General features: G+C 50.6%; 1 protein-coding gene across 1 annotated transcript in view; it reads left to right on the forward strand.

Moving 5' to 3' along the window:
* The window catches only part of TRIM71 (tripartite motif containing 71), a 31,548-nt gene extending 15,327 nt beyond the window's left edge, over window positions 1-16,221 (forward strand). The window contains exons 3-4 of the mRNA XM_049629233.1: window positions 6,045-6,179; window positions 9,355-16,221. Coding sequence (XP_049485190.1) covers window positions 6,045-6,179; window positions 9,355-10,806 — 1,587 coding nt within the window. The 3' untranslated portion in view covers window positions 10,807-16,221. The remainder of the gene's footprint in view (window positions 1-6,044; window positions 6,180-9,354) is intronic.
* The last annotated feature ends 3,788 nt before the right edge of the window (window positions 16,222-20,009 follow it).

Here is a 20,009-nt window from a genome sequence, read left to right on the forward strand (position 1 = left end):
TGAGAGACTCACTACTTGTTTTTATTTAGCTTGAGACACTTAGTTCCAGGAAAAAAAAAAAAAACAAAACAAAAAACAAAAAACAAATAAAACACCCAGAAGCAAATCCTTCAATTAATTCTATTTAATCCTGTATAGAGAATTAACTCTCACAAAGGGTCTAGAGTTATCTACAACGAAGGAAGCATGAAAGATGTCTGTAGTGTACCTCATCGATGTTTTAAGACTGATCACTCGATTTTTATGGCTTTTTAAAACCTTTTATTACTTCAACTTTGACTCTTCCTGGAAGTAAAACTTTTTGGTCACTTATGTAATTAGAGGATTTCATAAGGTGCACTGATTCCCGTGGGGTGGGAGAGATGTCTATAATCAGGATCAAGACACAAGTTGCTCTCGTAAAGGGAGCCTTGGTTTTTCAATTAATGTATTTATCGCACTTAAGATGCCATTGATTGTAATATGCACATTTATTTTAGATGTACCTCACAAAGGGAAAGCCCCACTGACAGTTTTAAGATGAGTCTTAGTTGTTTTTTTTTTTAACTTTAATTTTTTTTTTAACGTTTATTTATTTTTGAGACAGAGAGAGACAGAGCATGAACGGGGGAGGGGCAGAGAGAGAGGGAGACACAGAATCGGAAGCAGGCTCCAGGCTCCGAGCCATCAGCCCAGAGCCCGATGTGGGGCTCGAACTCACCGACCGCGAGATCGTGACCTGAGCTGAAGTCGGACACTAACCGACTGAGCCACCCAAGTGCCCCAAGATGAGTCTTAGTTTCAAAGTATTAAATGTGATAAAATTACATTTTAGAGTGAACTACAGTATCTCCCATGTCCAGTTTTGTGCTCTGTGAGTTTGCAGGTGACATTGGCATTCTCTGGTATTCTTCTGCCTGTTGGGACACCAATGATACCAGTCACCTGGCCACCCCTGTTTCCCCTAACAGATATCATTAATCGCTTTCTGTATTCTTCCCTCGGAAACCCAGTTGGCCTCCACACTGAGTGACCAGCACTCGGCTGGCACACTGATTTGCCTACCCAGATGGAGATCCTCAGCTTTCAGATGTTAGACTGGACCTGCCAGCTCTAAATGACAACATTGGGGTGCCTGCGTGGCTCAGTCAGTTACACATCTGGCTCAGGTCCCATGAGATCAAGCCTGGTTGGGATTGTCTCTCTCCCTCTCTTTGCCCCTCCTTCGCTCACACATGGTTCTGAGCATTCATTCTCTCTCTCTCTCTCTCTCTCTCTCTCTCTCTCTGTCTCTCTGTCTCTCTGTCTCTCAAAATAAAGGTTTAAGAGATAACGAGGGGCGCCTGGGCAGCTCTGTCAGTTGAGCATCCAACTTCTTTGGCTCAGGTCGTTACTTCATCGTTCATTGGTTCAAGCCCTGTGTTAGGCTCTGTGCTGACAGCTCAGTGCTTGAAGCCTACTTTGGATTCTGTGTCTCCTTCCCTGCCTCTCTCTCTCTCTCTCTCTCTGTCTCTCTGTCTCTCTGTCTCTCTGTCTCTCAAAAACGAATAAACATTTGAAAAAATTAAAAAGGATAACATTTTTCTGGGGTGCCTGGGTGGCTCGGCTGGTTGAGCGTGCAACTTCAGGTCAGGTCATGATCTCATGGTTGGTGAGTTTGAGCCCCACGTCAGGCTCTCTGCTGTCTGCTCAGAGCCTGCTTCAGATCCTCTGTCTCCCTCTCTCTGCCCCTCCCCTGCTTGTGCACGCGCTGTTCTCTTTCTTTCAAAAATAAATCGAAAAAAAAGGAAAAAAATAACGTTCTTCTCTAGCTGCATGCTTGTTGGGTAATTTTTGTTTTCCCTTCTTTAATGTAAACTGAATGTTTCTGCTTTTGCAATTTACCTAGCCCTTTTACCCACTGTCATTTCCCCCCTCCCACCTGCTCCTTGTTTCCTTCAAATGCCCTGTTTAGATAATGGAAACTAGTTCAGCAGGTCCTGGTCTGCACATCTTGGAATGCGGTGCTTGACCGGACTTTATATGATTAGGAAAAGGACGCTATATTTTGTCTCTGCACGTAGGACTTTTATGACTCTCAACCCAGGGAATGAGCCTATCCTTGCGCACTTGGGGATCGCTCAAGTTACAGTAAGAGCTTTGTACCCCTTCTACCTGATTGAAAAATAGAAGAAGCCGTCCTTGTCATAGAAGGGAAATCGAGACCCGAGGGCCTGCTAGGGACCTGGCAGGGAGCAGTCCTGGCTAGGAGACAGTAGGGAGAGAGGCAAATAGACACTCGTAGCCAAAGAGGGTGGTCCTTGCTCTGTCCTGCAGGAGGTTCTTGTCCTGCGGGAACGTAAGCCCGTTACTTCCATTTCCTGTGGTTTTTATGGAGAATCAGTCGGTATATGATACGACATTGGTATAAATAGCAGCTTGCCGCCTCTGCTTTCCGTTGAGGAAGCTAAGAAATCTATGGGCAAAGGCTTGGTTGCCTCGGTCGTGTATTGACTGGGACGCCAGCTGACGCATCTGAAAACAGGGTGTGTGGGTTACTAAGGTATACTCTGCACGGAATCTGACCCCTTCGCACTTGTGCCGTGTGGTGCTGGGCTGCGGCCCTGCAAACGGCGTGTCCGGAAGTCGGGAAAAGGGACTTCCTTCTTCCATTTGCCTTCCTGCTCGTAGCAGCATTTCTTCGCCCTGGCAGCAGAGGTCAGTTCAGTTTCCGCCACTCCCAGAATGAGCTGGGCATGGCCCCTGGTCCCTGCTTGTAACCGCGTCTCTTCTCTGTCCTCCTGGCCCAAGGGTGGTGGCTGCTTACCAGTTACGGTCTGCCTCTCGGCCTCCATATGCCCTTTGCCCTGACGGTTCTCCACTTCCTGTTTAACCAGATTCTCACACTAAATCATCTCTGTTTAAAAAAGTCTGGTGAGGTTTCCCATTTTCTGAATCCATCCTGACCGCCTGAGACCTTTGAAATCGACCTCGCGCATTTAGGATACCTGTATATATGCATTCAGTGATTGATCGGTCTAAATTTTGATTGTTCGGTAATTTGGATATTTCCATCTGCTTCAGTTTGTTGGCTGCTGTTTCCTAGGGCTGCTATAAGAAATTACCATAAACTGGTGACTTAAAATAGGAATTTATTTGTGCATGATTCTGGGGGCTAGGAGTCCGAAATCAAGGTGTCAACATGGCTGTGCTCTGAAGGCTTTAGGGAAGAACCACTCCTTACCTTCTCCAAGCTTCTGGTAGTCACCAGCACTGCTTGGTTTTCCTTGGCTTGTACCTGCACGGCTCCTAATTCCTGTCCCTGTTGTCATGTGGTCTTTCTCTGCGTCTCTGTGTCTTTACGTGGCCTTATGTGATGATCCCTTATTGGATTTGGGACTCCCTCTAGTCCAACATGACCACATCGTAACTCGTCAGCCTGAAATTAGGGGACACAATATATTTTTTTAAATATTGATTTATATTTTTTAAACCTTTTTTGATCTTTCACATTTACTTATTATTGAGAGACAGAGAGACATAGAGTGTGAGCAGGAGAGGGACAGAGAGAGGGGGAGACACAGAATCTGAAGCAGGCTCCAGGCTCTGAGCTGTCAGCACAGAGCCTCGAACTCAGGAGCCATGAAATTCATGACCTGAGCTGAAGTCAGCCTTAACCAACTCAGCCACCTGGGCTCCCTGAGAGAGAGGGAGAGAGGGAGGGAGAGAGGGAGGGAGGGAGGGAGGGAGGGAGGGAGAGAAAGAGAGGGAGAGAGCGAGCGAGCAGGGAAGGGGCAGAGAGAAAGGGAGACAGAGAATCCGAAGCAGGCTGCAGGCACAGAGCCGGACACGGGGCTCGAACTCACAAACTGCGAGGTCATGACCTGAGCCTAAGTCGGATCCTTAACCAACTGAGCTGCCCAGGCGCCCCTAATAGTGATTTATTTTTGAGAGCGAGAGAGAGCATGCAAGCAGGGGTGGGGCACAGGGGGTGGGGTAGAGGATCCAAGGTGGACTTCACACTGACAGCAGAGAGCCTGACCTCAGGCTTGAACTCACAAACCATGAGATCATGACCTGAGCCGAAGTTGGATGCTTAACCAACTGAGCGCCCAGGTGCCCCTGGGGGAGACAGTATTTAACCCAATATACTTACCTAGTGCTTTGTTAAAATAATGGCCATGGCCGTAGACATTAGCACGGGTGAAACAGATCATGGACTGTGTAACTAGCCCCGCATTTCGTTTGATATGCAACGCAATGACACTTAGGTAGGAAAGGTGGAACAGAAACACGGGAAGGGGTCGTTCACTGCCAGTTTCAGGAAGGAAGTGGCATCTGAGCTGAGTTGTAAAATGTAGGCCGAATTTGGAAGAGACTGCATTCCAAGCCAGGGATAGTCACTGAGCATTCCAGATCTGCCCAAGTGCCACCTCTGATCAGCTCAGTGGATTGTTAGGCCTCACAGGGATTGGGGCAGAGGATGCCATGAGCAGTCAGCCACGTCAAGCAAGGGTGCTTTGGAGGCAGTTGTGACGTGAGTGTGACTTTCATGCCATTGGCGCGTCACCTAGACTGAGAGCATTAACGGGGGGATTCCCTGTTGTAAGCGACTGTTTAAAGGGAAGCATCGTCCTACAAATGAGGGTGCTCATATGTGTTGTTGGGTTCCATTTATGTGAACCATCCAGAAGAGACAGTGGTGTGGAGACAGAAGGGTATGGGCGCCGTGGGGAGAAGGGAGGTGGAAGACTGCCTAGTGGGTGTGGAAGTGTGCGGGGCTAGATGGCTGTGATGCTTACATAACTCAGAAGGTGCTAAATACCACTGCATTTTATGGCCTACGTCTGTTACCACAATTTAAAAACAAAATTGGGCAGGAAGTGTGCGTGGGCCTAGGTGCGGGACTGTGCCTGTAAGCCGGGAGGTCCGTGGGATGAAGGGGAAGCATGCTTGAGGTTCCCCTGCAGGTGTTGATCTGCTGAGCGCTGTTGATAAGGTAAACACGATGTCCTACTCGGCCAGGTGCTGTGCTGAGCTCCCTCTGTGGATTATCCCGCCTTTCCCTCCCCTTCGCCCAGGCTGCAGAAGGCCGGGCCCTTGTCCGAGGCCTTGCAACTACTGGAACGTGAAGCTGGGGTCTGAAACTGGGGTACCCGACTCCTAGGATGACTCCAGCCTGCTTTGCCCAAGACTGCCTCAGTTGTATCCTCCTCGTGCTGGAACCCCTTGGTCCAGGGTGTGCCCGTGGTTGGTTCCTGAGCCCAGACCAGGCTCCAAACCCTTGGTGCTCCTCTAGGCCCCTCCTAATTTGGGACACCCACCCTAGGACCTGTTGAGCACCGTCAGCGGTTTGGAATCCCTGATTTCATACCTCAGTATCTCAAAGAAATCCTTGTGGCTTTTCAAGACACATCATGTAATATTAATGAAAACACTGGGCCTTCTGTCTTGATTAATTTTTTATGAACAATAATACGTCTGATTAAACTGGCTGCTTTACTAGGGCTGCTGGTCCAGGGTGGGGCACACGGTGGTGCGGAGATGGTCTGGCGAGCTGGCTTGACCACAGGGCGCGCACGGTTTCTCTGGCAGAGCAGACGGTCCCCTGGGTCACTTGGGGCTGGTGCTGGCTGGAATGAGCTGAGCTGCTAATGCTTTGACAGCAACGGGAGGCCTGCAGCTCCCCCACACCTTCGCCTGAGGGCTGTGCCGGCCTGCGGGGTCTTCCCTGGTGGCCAGTAAGGCCAGAAAGTCTGTGGGGAGTGGCACATTTCACATCCGATCCTCCTTCCCGGTTTTGGGCCGGGGCCCCGCTACCCTGGGCTCCCGGTGTCAGAGTAGCTCTTAACGGCCCTGAGGTTCGCTGTGTAGGTGCCGTTTCCCAAACGAGGAAATCCGGCGCTTGCCCGCACCTCCCTCGGTTCCATGTCGGACAGGTGCACTCTCTCCCTGCGTGCCTGCTTTCTTTCCAGGGAAGCGGGCCAAGTGGTCCCGGGGCCCAGGCTGTGAGCTTTTCGGGTCTCTGACCTGCACGGAGCAGCGGAGGTCCTCCTAACGCCGCGAGCTTGTTCTTGGTTTTCCAGCTGAGCATCGAGCAGGCCCAGACGGTGGCAGAACAGGTGGAGATGAAGGCCAAGGTGGTACAGTCGGAGGTCAAAGCCGTGACTGCGCGGCACAAGAAGGCCCTGGAGGAACGGGAGTGTGAGCTGCTGTGGAAGGTAAGGGGAGCTCGTGCACCCCTGCCCCGGCCTCCGCGGCCGTTGGGTTTTCCGTGAGCTGCAGGGAACCCGTGAGGATTTGAGCGTCTGCTCGCTTCCAGACCCCACCTGGAAGCCGGGAGGTTCTCCACGAAGGTGGTTGGGTATCCTCAAAAGGAAACCGAGAGAAGGGGGCACGGTCGAGAATGTTACGAAAGCAAGCAGGTGGGAAGCATCCTTGATTTTGGTGTCCTGCCTGGTTGTACCGACTGACCCCCCGTTTCCCACTTGGGAGGGCGACACACGTGTGCCCGCTCTTTAGATGGAATCAGCTGGAAGGAGCCGTCTCCCCACCGAACTCTTCATGCCCACATTTTCTTCTCCTCGGAAGAGGAGAGAATCTGTTGCCTGTGAATGGGTCTGAACTTCAAGCCAGTTCAGCTGTAATCACGGTCTCTTAATACATGAATGAGACCATACACGTTGCTGAGTAAAAAGGGCACGCTTAGGTGTGTGCGTGCTCGTTTTAATCATCTAAACTATGTGAAGGGACAGATGGGATCTCAGTTTCTGAAAGTGATCCTCACCAGTCACTACGCCCTAAAATGTTCTGGAAGGCTGCGTTGGAGTTGTGCATGGCATTTTCCATTTAGTTAGCTCACAGCCAATTGCTTTCTTGCCTCTGCTGGCTTCTCAGGAAATAGGACTCAGTTGCCTTTTGATGAGAAGTGAAGAATCCTTGGGTAGAAGAAGTCTCAAGATTTTATTCAGCACATATTTTGTGGAGGCACCTTTGCGGGCCTGACATGGTTTTCAGACACTCACGTGCCCCCATGGTCTGCCAGGCTCATGCCACCCACGACTGTTAATTATAACTGAAAGGGGCCCGCTTTGTGCAACCTGAGAGCTCTCTGGGGAACTCTGCCACAAACTCGCTCTTCAGGATTTGCTGATGAAAAGGCCTTTGTGCGAAGGAGTTTCTCTGCGCATCTCACCTTAGGTACCCTCCCTCCTGTGAGGCCGACTCCTGCCCTCTCCCTAAAGGCAGTTCTCTTTCAGGGGGCTTGGAAAGCAAGTTTTTAGTCTTGGAGAAGCAAATTTGGAAGAAGGGTCAGTCTCTTTTTGCAATATACTTTGTTTCTACCTCATTTCTAAAAACTCATTCTCCGATAACCTCTGAAACAAGCTCCCTCGTTCGGAACACAGGTACCTAAGTCCCATTTGTCTTTACTTTTTATTATTATGCCTCGCCCTCCAAATTTTGTGGGAGTCCCACTCTCGTACTAATTACTGCCTTTCCGCCCCTCCCAGCAAAGCTTTCCTGCCTGTCTCTGCTCGGATACTTCTTTGTTATACAACATCTAATTTTCTTGCATCACGCATTACTGAAGGGATTTGAGTGCCAGGTGACCCGGTTTTGTGTATCTAGATGTTTTTTCATGCCTGTGGCTTACACATTTCCAGGGGATTCGGCTACCTTGTGGGATTAGCTGCAGCCACCTCGTTGAGAGATCCAAACCAAAGGCCAGAGGTTTGGCCCAGCGCAAAAACAAAGGAGAAAGCTGCTCTTTGATCTGTCCCCACACGTGTCCTGCTCCCAGAGCCGACAGATGGAAAATCATGAATGGGTCAAAAATCACATCATTGCCCCCACCAAGGGAAGATCGGACTGAAATCCAGGCCCCCCCCCCAGCAGGAGACCCTTATTCTGAAATAGTCTTTCTGTGGTATTGTCATCAGCAGAGCTCTCAGAAGTCGTGATTCTGTCTGCAAAATGGCACGAATCAGCTGGGTGGCACCTTTATTCCCATCACAGGGAAAATCACTTTAAATTGGAGGACTTTTACTGATCTGATGCAGAAACATGGAGAAGTGGCTCTCTTTCATTGGTCAGAGTGAACCCCACGCTCCCAAGTAGAGTGGCTTGAGACCCTCAGAAGCAGGGATTATTTGGGGCAGGTCTGATTTCAGGTTTGTAGATCACAGCAATTTAGATTTAAAGGGCTCCTTTGGAAATACAGGCCAGTGGTTTCCAAAGACTGATCTCCAAATTTGGGGTGTGTGGGGTCTTTCTGTGGAGGCAGAAAACCGTGGAGACGGGATGTGTGGCCGGGCAAGGGGGTACAGGCTGTAATCTTGAATTAGGTTCTCAACAAATCCCTTCACTCCCTCCACATACAGTCCTTCTTCCTCTCAGGGGCGGGGGCCGTAGAGAGAGGGAGAAATCTTTGAAGAGATTGCAGGCTCTGTGGCTGCACTGAAAATTCAGCCCTTCAGGAGTGCAAGACTGGCCTTGTGTCCACTGGGAGGTCCTGCTGCTGAGGACAAAGACCTTCCTCCTCTCTGTTGGTCATTATGCACCCCCAGTGCCTGGCACAAAGCAGGTGCTCCGTAAGCATTTGTTTTGTGGCTCTTCTTCGCTTTTGATTTTGATTTTATTATTCCAGGAATAATGAGAGAACTCCGTATGTCCTTTTCCCAGATTTACTGATCATTTTACATTTTGACCCGTCCTCGCCATTCTACGCGTGCACTCTGTATGTGCTTCGAGCGAGAGTCAGTTGGCACGTTGTGGACAGGATGCCTCTTTACCCTCAAACGCTTCTGTGTTTATTTCCTCTGAGCAAGGGCATTCTCTTACGTCCTCGCAGTTACTCAAATTCAGGAAGTTCAGCCCTGGAACCATGCTAGTATCTGACCCCTCGGTCCCTGCTCTGTGTGCGGCAGCCCTGTTGTTTGGGGTCTTTTCGTTTTTGTTTGAGAGAGAGAGAGAGCGCACACGGGTGGAGGAGGGGTGGAGGGAGCCGGGCGGGACAGGGGAAGGGAGCGAGGATCTCGAGCAGGCTCCATGCCTAGCCTGAGCCCTCAAGCCCCAGCTTGGTCCCACGACCCCTGAGATCACGGCCTGAGCCAAAATCGAGAGTCGGATGTTTAAGGGACTAAGCCGCCCGGGTGCCCCCCCCCCCCCCCCCCCGGTCCAGGATCCTGCACTGCAAGCCGTAGTCCCGTTTTCAGTCCTCTCTCGTGATCCGGGACGGTTCCTCGGCCTCCCTCCGTCCTGGGAGTGTGGCCGTTTCTGAAGAGCACCGGCCGTCCGTCCTCGTGCGGCCGCACGAGGTGCGGGTCTGAGTGGCCGGTGCCGGGCCGTGCGTCACCGCCTTGCCTGCCTCAAAGCCTCCGTGCTCTGTCCCTGCAGGTGGAGAAGATCCGCCAGGTGAAAGCCAAGTCCCTGTACCTGCAGGTAGAGAAGCTGCGACAGAGCCTCAACAAGCTGGAGAGCACCATCAGCGCTGTGCAGCAGGTCCTGGAGGAGGGGCGGGCGCTGGACGTCCTGCTGGCCCGGGACCGCATGCTGGCCCAGGTGCAGGAGCTGAAGACCGTGCGCGGCTTCCTGCAGCCCCAGGAGGACGACCGGGTCATGTTCACGCCCCCGGACCAGGCCCTGTACCTGGCCATCAAGTCCTTCGGCTTCGTCAGCAGCGGGGCCTTCGCGCCGCTCACCAAGGCCACGGGCGACGGCCTCAAGAGGGCGCTCCAGGGCAAGGTGGCCTCCTTCACCGTCGTCGGCTACGACCACGACGGGGAGCCCCGCCTCTCGGGGGGCGACCTGATGTCGGCGGTGGTCCTGGGCCCCGACGGCAACCTGTTCGGTGCCGAGGTGAGCGACCAGCAGAACGGGACGTACGTGGTGAGCTACCGGCCGCAGCTGGAGGGCGAGCACCTCGTGTCGGTCACCACGTGCAACCAGCACATCGAGAACAGCCCCTTCAAGGTGGTGGTCAAGTCGGGCCGCAGCTACGTGGGCATCGGGCTCCCGGGCCTGAGCTTCGGCAGCGAGGGCGACGGCGACGGCAAGCTGTGCCGCCCCTGGGGCGTGAGCGTGGACAAGGAGGGCTACATCGTCGTGGCCGACCGCAGCAACAACCGCATCCAGGTGTTCAAGCCGTGCGGGGCCTTCCACCACAAGTTCGGCACCCTGGGCTCCCGGCCCGGGCAGTTCGACCGGCCGGCCGGTGTGGCCTGCGACGCCTCCCGCAGGATCGTGGTGGCCGACAAGGACAATCATCGCATTCAGGTCTTCACGTTCGAGGGCCAGTTCCTGCTCAAGTTCGGCGAGAAGGGAACCAAAAACGGGCAGTTCAACTACCCTTGGGACGTGGCGGTGAACGCGGAGGGCAAGATCCTGGTCTCGGACACCCGGAACCACCGCATCCAGCTGTTCGGGCCCGACGGCGTCTTCCTGAATAAGTACGGCTTCGAGGGGGCTCTCTGGAAGCACTTTGACTCCCCCCGGGGCGTGGCCTTCAACCACGAGGGCCACTTGGTGGTGACCGACTTCAACAACCACCGGCTCCTGGTCATCCACCCCGACTGCCAGTCCGCGCGCTTCCTGGGCTCCGAGGGCACTGGCAACGGGCAGTTCCTGCGCCCGCAGGGTGTGGCCGTGGACCAGGAGGGGCGCATCATCGTGGCCGACTCCAGGAACCACCGGGTGCAGATGTTCGAGTCCAACGGCAGCTTCCTGTGCAAGTTTGGCGCCCAGGGCAGCGGCTTCGGGCAGATGGACCGCCCCTCCGGCATCGCCGTCACCCCCGACGGGATGATCGTGGTGGTGGACTTCGGCAACAATCGGATCCTCATCTTCTGATCCCGCTCTCTGGGCTTCTGTGTTGGGGTGCGCGCGTCTCCCTCTGTCTCCGTTGGAATTTCAAAGAAGAAACAGTCTCAGGGAAATTTCTTTTTTTCTTTTGTTGAAAGAGAACAAGAAGAGTACAACATTGCTTAAGTCCTACCTCATCTTTATTTTTTTTACAGATGAATGTACTTCTCTTTTCTGCAGGGATTGAGCCTGTGACGTGATAATTTCTATCTACCTCATGAATCTTTGCATTTCCTTCCCCAGCAGGCCCTCTGCCCTCCTCCCCACCCTCACTCAGTGGAGTTCACGTTTCCCTCTGACCCTCCGTGGGGCGTGATATGCACAAGCCTGGCGTCTCTGTGGCTGGGTGGGGGGCACTGGATGTGTGTGGTGGGGGTGTATTCTGTAGATTGAGCCAAGGAAACATGAAAAAACTAAGTAAAAAAAAAAAAAAAAAAAAGAAAAACTATAAAACGTGGAAAAATAAGATTTAAAAACGCTTAATTATAGAGTATTTGTGTTCTGGAGAATACTGTGTTTTGGGGATTAGATTGTGTTGTGTGATCTTGATCTTTTTGGGGAACTTTTTTTTTGATTTTTTTGTTGTTTTTTTTTTTAAATGCTGCAACAGAGAACTTTTCTGTGTTCTCCTTTTATACCTCAGTGTGTTTTGTTTATCATCCTGTTCAGCATCTTTTCTTATTCCTAGAAAATGTGGCTGTGTCTGTGGCTTGCTAGCCAAGAAAAGCAGACTGTCGTATTCATATTTTAGGATATGTGATCCTTGTTTCCTTTAAGGGACGTTGGGTACACCTGCGTGTTTGTGGGTCCGAGTCATCTTACACCAGAATAGTAAAGCTGCGGGTGACATACCACCACCCGAAGAAACTTTTCTTCTCACGCTTTGGTTTCTAAAAAATAGATGTAGCTTAGGATTTTGGATTAAAAGTATTCTCAAAAGTTAAGTACTCTTAGTTTGCTGTTGGTTATCAAGTTCAGTGGAAGGAAGAAGAAAATCAACCCCGTTCTCAGAAAAGAGGGTATCCGGCCTGCCGGACCGGCTGGCTTGTGTGCGGGCGGGCAGGCGAGTGCCGAGGTAGTCCACGTAGAGCATGAGAAAGAAACAGGCTACCCCGGCACTCTGAGGGAGGGTGGAGGTCAGTCCCCGACCCCGGCTTGAATGTCGTTCTGTTAATGCTAGGTGTTTCTTTTCCTAAGAAGAGTAGGCAAAGAAACGACCTTTTACTTTAAAAGCACAATTTTTTTCCTGCTTTGGAAGTTCAGGGAAATAGAATGTTTGAAAGTCAGACGGGAACAGCTCACCCCCGCACCCTCTGCCCGGGTCGCTTTTGCAGAGCGGTCTGCTTCCGAGCCACGCAGTAGGACCTCGTGGTTCACGTGGATTTCCCCCCCCCCCAAAGGCCTTTGAATGTAAAGGATTTGTAAACCAAATTGCCCCAACCCAACATGTAGGATGTAATGCCTTTTGTGAAACCTCTCTCTTGGTACCAAAGAATGAACACTTAAGCCAGGCTCCCGCTGCAGAACTGTGGGATGGCGTCCGTCACTTTACAGGGTTGGATTGTGGTCAGCCGGACTCGGGTACAGAGCCTTGTGCGTCTGGGCGTTATCTGTCTTTCAGGTGGGAAGTGTAGGTATAGCTGACGTTCTGCTTGTGAGGACCTACGTGGGCCCCTGCATTCCCCCAAATACTGAGTAGGAACCGAATTCCAGAGTGGCGCACCTCGGGAGGAAGAGGTGGTCTCTGACGATGGGCTTACGGGGGACACCTCTTGTCGAAACAGAAGGACTGACGGGTCAGTGTCTGTCCCTGTATGTACGAGAAAATTACCCTTGCAATATGGACGTAGTTCTAAACGAACAGGAAGAGCTAACATGTGCAGAAATGTGTTTTCTTCCTCCCGGAGGAAGAAAGGGTGCCGGGGGCAGCGTAGCGAGCCAATCATTGGTCTCCTGGACATGTGCCACTTTCAGGGGACCCTAGGTCTTCCCCGTCGTGTTAGAGCAGGGTTTCTGAATGACCAATGTGGGGAAAAACTCATGAAGGAGAACCGCATGCAATAAAGGATCCAAAAATTGGAAAGTAGCTTCCAACTGCTACCTCCCGGCTGCTGTGTTTCAGGGGGAGGAGGCGTCAGGAAATCCTGTTTTGGAAAACCGCCTTTTACTGAAGCATTTGGTATTGAGTCCTTCCCTAGTTCCTATTCAGTTGCCTCTTATTTGCCCCTAGGTTCTAAGTTCTTTGGTAAAGCGTTTGTATAATTAAACATTTTTGTTTTTTATTTTGGAATAACTTGGTGCTGACCTTCCTCCCTTCGCCCTCTCCCCCCAGCCACCCAACAAACCACCCTTTAAACACCAAAGACAACTGGTTTTAAATGCTTACGAAACTTTATTTTGAAGAAATGGGTCTTGGAAATTCTTAGAAATGTTCTCGGAAACCTGGGATGAGTTACTTCAGGTAGTCACTACCTTTGAGTCTCCCATCTGTGTTCTGATCTGCCCTTCCCGGGGCCCCCGTAAGTGGGGGGCTCGCGGGACCCGAGTGAGAACTTCTCTTGGTGAGTGGCGGTAACGTGAAACTGCTAAGTTAGCATTTCTCTGTGGATTTGGTTGTAAAGCCAGGGTTTCCACACGGGACCGAAATGATCGGGTCTTAGTTAATAGACTGACCAGTTTGCAGGCTCAAAGCTAGTAGGTCCCCCTCCGGAATCAGTGTGGAGGTACGAGGTGCTGCCTCTTGCCCTCGGGGGCGGGACACCTCCTTACCTTCCTGCACCCCGAACTGGGCGTCGCTGCCATTTGAGAAGCATGGTCACACTTGGGAAGCTTTTGTTTCTAAAACACTGGCCGTCTGTGGCTGCCCATGATTGACTCCTGACCCACAGGGATCGGTGCGAAGCACTTTGGAGTGTGTTTGTTGTACAAGGTGGAATGCTCCAAATCAAAGAGCGAGGAGAAGAGCCAACATTTGGGACTCTGGTGTGAGTGAGGCCGCTCAAAAGAAGGGTTTTTTAACTGGATGTCTCCTGCCCGTTTATGAGGTGATGCTAGGGTAGGTAGGAATTGGGTCGAGGAGAGGAGTCTTGAACTTGAACATGGTGAAAAGATAAGGTCGTGGGTGCTGCGAAGGAGGAAGGAGTATAAACTGTTTCTAATGAGTAAATGTGCTGTTCAGACAATAATCCCCGTGTTTGTCTGATCTGGTCAGGTGGCAGGGTGGCATGGGGCGCAAGGTCGGTTTATGCTTGGACAAGATCCCAATTGCATTTGGGTATGTAAGTTTGGGTATCGAGATGGCTAAATAAACCGTGGATAAAAACCACTTTTGGTTGACAGAGTTGACATTTCAGAAGTGTTAGTCTTTAAAAAAAAAAAAAAAAAAAGTCTTCTCTCTGTAAACTTGGTCACGAGAAGCAGTGCTGTCTGGGAAACCTGTGCTCTAGTGTGGCCGGCAGGTGGCAGGTGATTTCGCTGGAGCCCGTGGTCCCCGGTGGTCCCCAAGTGCACGCGAGCTCCTTGATTGACGGATGCCCTTAAGTCTAACTTATTTGGGGGAAACACCTACAAGGGTACCATAAACAATCTAAATTGTGTGTTGGGCCAAAAGAGTCGCCAGATTTGAGGCACTTTGATGGAGTTCTGAGAGAATGGCTTGAGATCGGCTCGTCCGGTTTCGTTCTAGTTAAGCCAAAGCTTAATGATTTCAGGAGGGAAGTCTTTTTAGGCTTGAAGCAGCAGAATACTGTTTGTGTATGTGTTGTCTTCCCTTTTGGAAGATTCTACAATTGTTGTGTTCTGGTAGATAGCGAAAGATACGCCAAAGTTCTACGCTTGTTTTTCTGTTTCAAAACAAAAATCCAGTGGTGCCAAAAAGTACTTAGGGTATTTATTGAAAACATCACTCTCCTTGATCTTCCCACAGTCTGGGGCTGTATAAAAGTCAAACGCTTGTGCTCCGTGTGAGGATGCCCTAAAGCCAGGCCCTCCTGGAACTCGAGCTCTCTCTGGCTTCCTGCAGGCCAACGGCACGGGACGCACATCCCCTTCCACACCACACCATTTGCTCGTGTTTAGTTTCTACCTCACTGTTGGCGAAAGTCATCTACCTCATGTTCGCATCTAACGGGTCTCTGAAAGGCATAGTATTAGTCCCTGGGAGGGTGGGGGGAGGGGGAGGCGGTGGGAAGCTGCCTCTGGAAGAAAACGTTTTTCTGAATCCAGAACTGATTTCTCCCAGGAGAAACGTTTGATTGACCTTGAAAAAGAAACTTTGAACCCAGATATTCCCGTGCTCAGGCCAACGTAGTCCTCAATCCCAACCAAGTATTACTTACGATCTGGCCTCTCCACCCCAGTAGAAAGTACGCACGCCATCACCTGGTCGCTCAGTATTATGAAGCTACTGGTCCGCCTGACCTGTGTGAGAACCTAACTGCAAATAAAGACCTTTAGGTCTCTTTCTCTCTTCAAGAGAAAACTATTTTATCTCTAGTTTGAATGTCTGCAAATGGACCCTTTTAGGAGCAGTTCTAAGGATCTAGTTGTTGCAAACCTCAAATGTTCGAAGGGAACGGGAATCCTTTAGCCTTCATGATTGTATGTGTACCTTTTCTGGACCCAGCAGGGTGTTCATCACCATGACCTTGCGGCGGCCACTGCTTTACTGAACAGTGACTGGGTGAAGTGTGTGTTGCTCTTTTGTTTTGTGTCTAATTGTTTTTTTCCCTACCAAAGGTAACATGTTGACGGGTTGTTCTTTCCTTTGTTCTTTTTTTTGTTTATTAAATACTTGATGAAGTCGAAGCACACTACCATGATATGCTGTGTTGTGTCTCCACCTCTCTCCTGCCCCTAGTCCATTTGTGTTTTGGTTGGAAGAGAGGGTCCTAAGACCACTGTGATTGCTACGAATTGGGTTTAAAAATGTCACGGTGAAGAAATACCTCAGTGATGTCTGTTTTTAAAACCGATCTTACGGGTTCACAAGCCAGCCTGGTGGGATGTTTTCCATCATCACTTAACCAGTAATGGTTCTAAAAGTTTTGTGTATCCACACGGTCTTAGACCTCCTTTTAATGATTGTATTAACTCCCAAGCTCAGGTAGTATTTTCCTTAAGGCTCTGTCTCGGAGCACACTGACTGAATGTTAACGTGTGTAGCAAAGCGTTTACTTTCTTTAAATAACCGGCTCTGTCTCAGTCCTTTATGTGTCTAGCAGTCTGTGTAGTTGGTTTTCTTCAGAGGAAGGTTTTTCACGTTTCTGGGATGTTCTTGTTTCTAGGGTGGTAAGGTTGCTTTCCTCCCCCCGGCCCCCCCATTCTTTTCCCTTAAAATCAATGCAGGTGAGAGGGTGGGCGGTGGGTACGGGACGTTGCTTTTAAACTAGCATGTTAGTTATAATTGGGTGGGTGGGAGGGTAGTGTTGTTTTTTTTTTTAATGAATCTTGCTTAATACTGTCCATTAGCTGTCATGCCCAGTCAGCAAAATAAGTGTAGAACACGTGACTTTTTTTTTTTTTTTTTTTGGTTTTGTTTTGTTTTTTTGTGAAAAAGGTTGAATGCGGAATCGGAGACATTAATATGGGCGTGTTGCCAGATGTTAGAATGACTAAGTTAAAACCTTTTGATTTTTTTTTTTTTTTTTTCTTTTAATTTGTCCAAGGCAGACCTGATGAAAGGAATATTCCCCACCAGAAACCATCCTGCAAGCCTGTCTGGGGTGCTGCCTTTTGACACTTTCTTGAACGGGCGTGACAGGGGTGCTGCAGAACCCGTCAATTAAGTGAAGCGTGGGGAAGCCAAGGTTTCCCCCCAAACCTTTAAAGTGGGTTTTTGTTTGGGGTGGGTTTTTCCACCCTCTGAATTTTTACTTGTAAATCCTAGATGCTATCCTGCAGGCTGCAGGCATGACAGGCAATGAGCAGGCGAAGAGCCAATGGGAAAGTGTTCGAAAACTCGTGTGTTAGCTAACAAGGCTTCTGAATGTATCGCTGTGGTCCACAGAGAAGGCTGGAGAAGGTAGCAAGGAGATGCTGTATCAGCTACTACAGCCTTAAAACAAAGTTGGTGTCTCTTTGGACTTTAAAATTGTTCCTATGCAGCTTATTTTATTTTTGTTGAATCAAATAAACAAGAGGGTTTTTCCATGGAAACCTGTGTCTGTGTGATCTTTGCATCCAGAATAAATAAATAAGGGGGTGTGGGGGTGTGGCGCTCCACAGAAAGGAAATCTGTGAGGAGGGTGGCCCAGAGTTGCAGTCTGGCCAGATTGGGTCCACGCAGGGATTTCAAAAGGGTGGATCCTAGCTTTTTTTTTTTTTTTTTTTTTTTTTTTAAGGGAATGTGAGGTAGCCCAGATGTTTTCACAGCTGGACTTCTGCGTTCTGGGGGATTTGGGGTCTGGGAGCCCCAGGTCTGCCTTCTCAAGAGCTGAGGAGCAGACATCCCTATAGAGGGACAAGGGTTTTTTCCCAGTGACCACAGTTCCCCTTGTCCCCACACATGCCACTGCCCTGAGGGAGGGGGCGGCCTCCTCTGCCTGGGATGATGGGAACCAACTCTGGGGGCTAAGCTTCGCCCTGAGAAAAAAGTGAGCAGCTCGCTCGAGTGGCCCGTCATCGGCAGAGGACCAGAGACCCCAGGTGGCCAGAGACTTGTTGAGCTCAGTGTGTTTACGGCTCCCTTGGAACTAAGTGCTCCCCAACTTGACTCACCCGTTCAGTGTCTCTCCCCAAACAGCCCAGGTTTGGCCTTCGGATGGAGTTGAGCAGTGCGCTGTGATCGTCCGCGTTCCTCAGGACGACTCCTGTCCTGTGTCCCTTTCCCGCCGTGGGAGAGTTCAGAGGCCCCGCTGCGGCTGGGTCTTCCCCTTGTTCGAGTGCCTGCCATAGGGAACCTCTGCCCTTCCCTTCACTGGACCTCATGTTAGCAGTGGCCATTGGAAGGTTTTTTTGCCGGTGGCTCAGTCGGTCGAGAGTCCGACTTCAGCTCTGGTCACGATATCACGGTTCGTGAGTCGGGCTCCGCGTCACGCTCTGCTGTCGGCTCAGAGCCAACTTCAGGCCCTCGGTTCCCCCTACCCTGCCCTCTGCCCTTCCCCCACTCACTCTTGCTCTGTCTCAGAAATAAACATTTAAAAATATACAAGAGTGGGGGCTTTTGCCCCAGCGATCCCATCTTCAAAACTGACACCTCCCGAGTAGCAGCTTTCCTGAAGACTCCGGATGGAAATAGGATGTCGTGGAGCCTGAGTCCCAGCCCCTCGTCTCCATTTCCTTCTCCAGGTCCCTCACTTCTATCCTTTTACCTCTAGCCAAACACAATGGGAGACGCTCTTCAAATGTGAAAAGTTGGATGGGTGCGCTTTTTTTTTTTTTTTTAAAGGAAAGGAATCTCCTTAATCCTCTGGAGGATCTAGGAAAAGTTGCTGATAAAATGAGGCAGGACCCATTTCTGCGGGGAGTGCCGAGAAGGAAAGCGCTAGAACAAATCACCTTCCCTTTAGCCCCCCCATGGCCTTCCGTCTCTTCCACTGAGTGAGGTGAGCTGGAGGGACCCAAACCTGAGGGTGACTGTGCTCCTTTGTAGGCAGCTGGCCACTGAGGCTGCCCTTCTGGAATGTTAGCAGCCAGTTTACCATGCCACATTGGAAGTCGCTGGAACCCGCATTCGTTGCCGATGAGATGGTAAAGTGCTACAAACACTCTGGGACACACCTGGCGGTTCTGGGTGTTGAGCAGGACCCCTCGTGGGTGTACGTCCGAGATGAAACCCGTCCACACAAAAACCAGGACGTGTGTGTTTATCGTCACGCGGTTCACGGTAGCCGGAAAGTAGAAACAAGCCAAATGTGTCTCAATGACTGCGTCCACAAAATGCGTATTCTTACGACGGACTCTTATTCAGCCGTAGACAAGAATGAGGTACTGGTACACGTCATTTTGTGGGTGAGCCTTGGAGATGTGACAGAAGCCAGCTGGACAGCGTTTCCCCTACACGAACCAGCCAAAGTAGGCACCTTACAGAGACAAAGCAGGTTTCCAGTTGCTGGGTGCTGGGAGTTTGGGGGGAATTGGCAGTGACTGCTGTGGGTTTGTTTTTGTGAGACACTTATTAAAAAAGATTTTCAACCTTTTGTCTTTTTTTTAAGGTTTTATTTATTTTTGAGAGAGCCCGTGTGGGGGAGGGACAGGGGGGTGGACAGGATCCGAAGTGGCCTCCACGCCGGATAGCGAGCTCGAACAATGAACCGCAAGATAACGACGTGAGCCCGTCAGACACGGATGGGCTGAGCCACCCAGCCACCCCTTAAAGCTTTTATTTTTAAGTAATCTCTACACCCAACGTGGGGCTCGAACCCACGATCCCGCGATCAAAAGTCGCATGCTCTACTGAATGAGCCAGCCAGATGCCCGTGTAAAACATTTTTTAAATGAGCCCAAGGTACAAAGACTTCCTATATCCCCCGCGTACACAGTCTTCCTATATCATCAACATCCTCCTGGGGTTTCTTTTGGGGGTGATGGAAACGGTCCGGAATTAGATAATCATGATGGTTCTCTAACAAAGTAGGTGACTTTTATGATCCATGAATCTTCACATGACAAGGCACAGGTAACCGGTAGAGAAGGCAATACGTGTGACTACCTTAAAAACCTCCGTTAAATGAAAAGTTCGGATCGCCTTTCCTGGCCTCCTTGTGTTGACAGTCCTGTGTGGATACTTCTGCCCCGCAGGCTGTGGGCTGCAGTCACAGACGCGGTGCCACCTGCTGGCTAAAGTTGTTTCATTGCAGGACTCTGGCCCCTCTCCCGTGGCCACGGGCAATACTGTGCCGAAAGGCAGCCAGGATCCGGGAGTGAGGCCGACCCAGGGTAGCACACCCAGCCAACCAGCCGGTACTTACGACCGAAGTCTGTACAGTCATTTTTTTAAATGTTTAAGAAACCTGCCCGGTGAACAGTATCAAAAAGTGAAAGAAAAAGAGGAGCCTCAGGGGGAGGGTGTGACAAACCAAAGAACTGATACCCAGCGTAAAGAACTACAAATCAATAAGGGAACGTAGCCTGGTTTTTATTTTTTATCATTTTTTTTAAAGTTTTATCGAGGCATTCTCTACACCCGGCATGGGCCTCAAACTCACGAGACCCCCAAGATCCAGAGTCGCATACTCTTCAACTGAGCCAGC

Source organism: Panthera uncia, chromosome C2, assembly GCF_023721935.1.
Source record: "Panthera uncia isolate 11264 chromosome C2, Puncia_PCG_1.0, whole genome shotgun sequence".
NCBI lineage: Eukaryota > Metazoa > Chordata > Mammalia > Carnivora > Felidae > Panthera > Panthera uncia.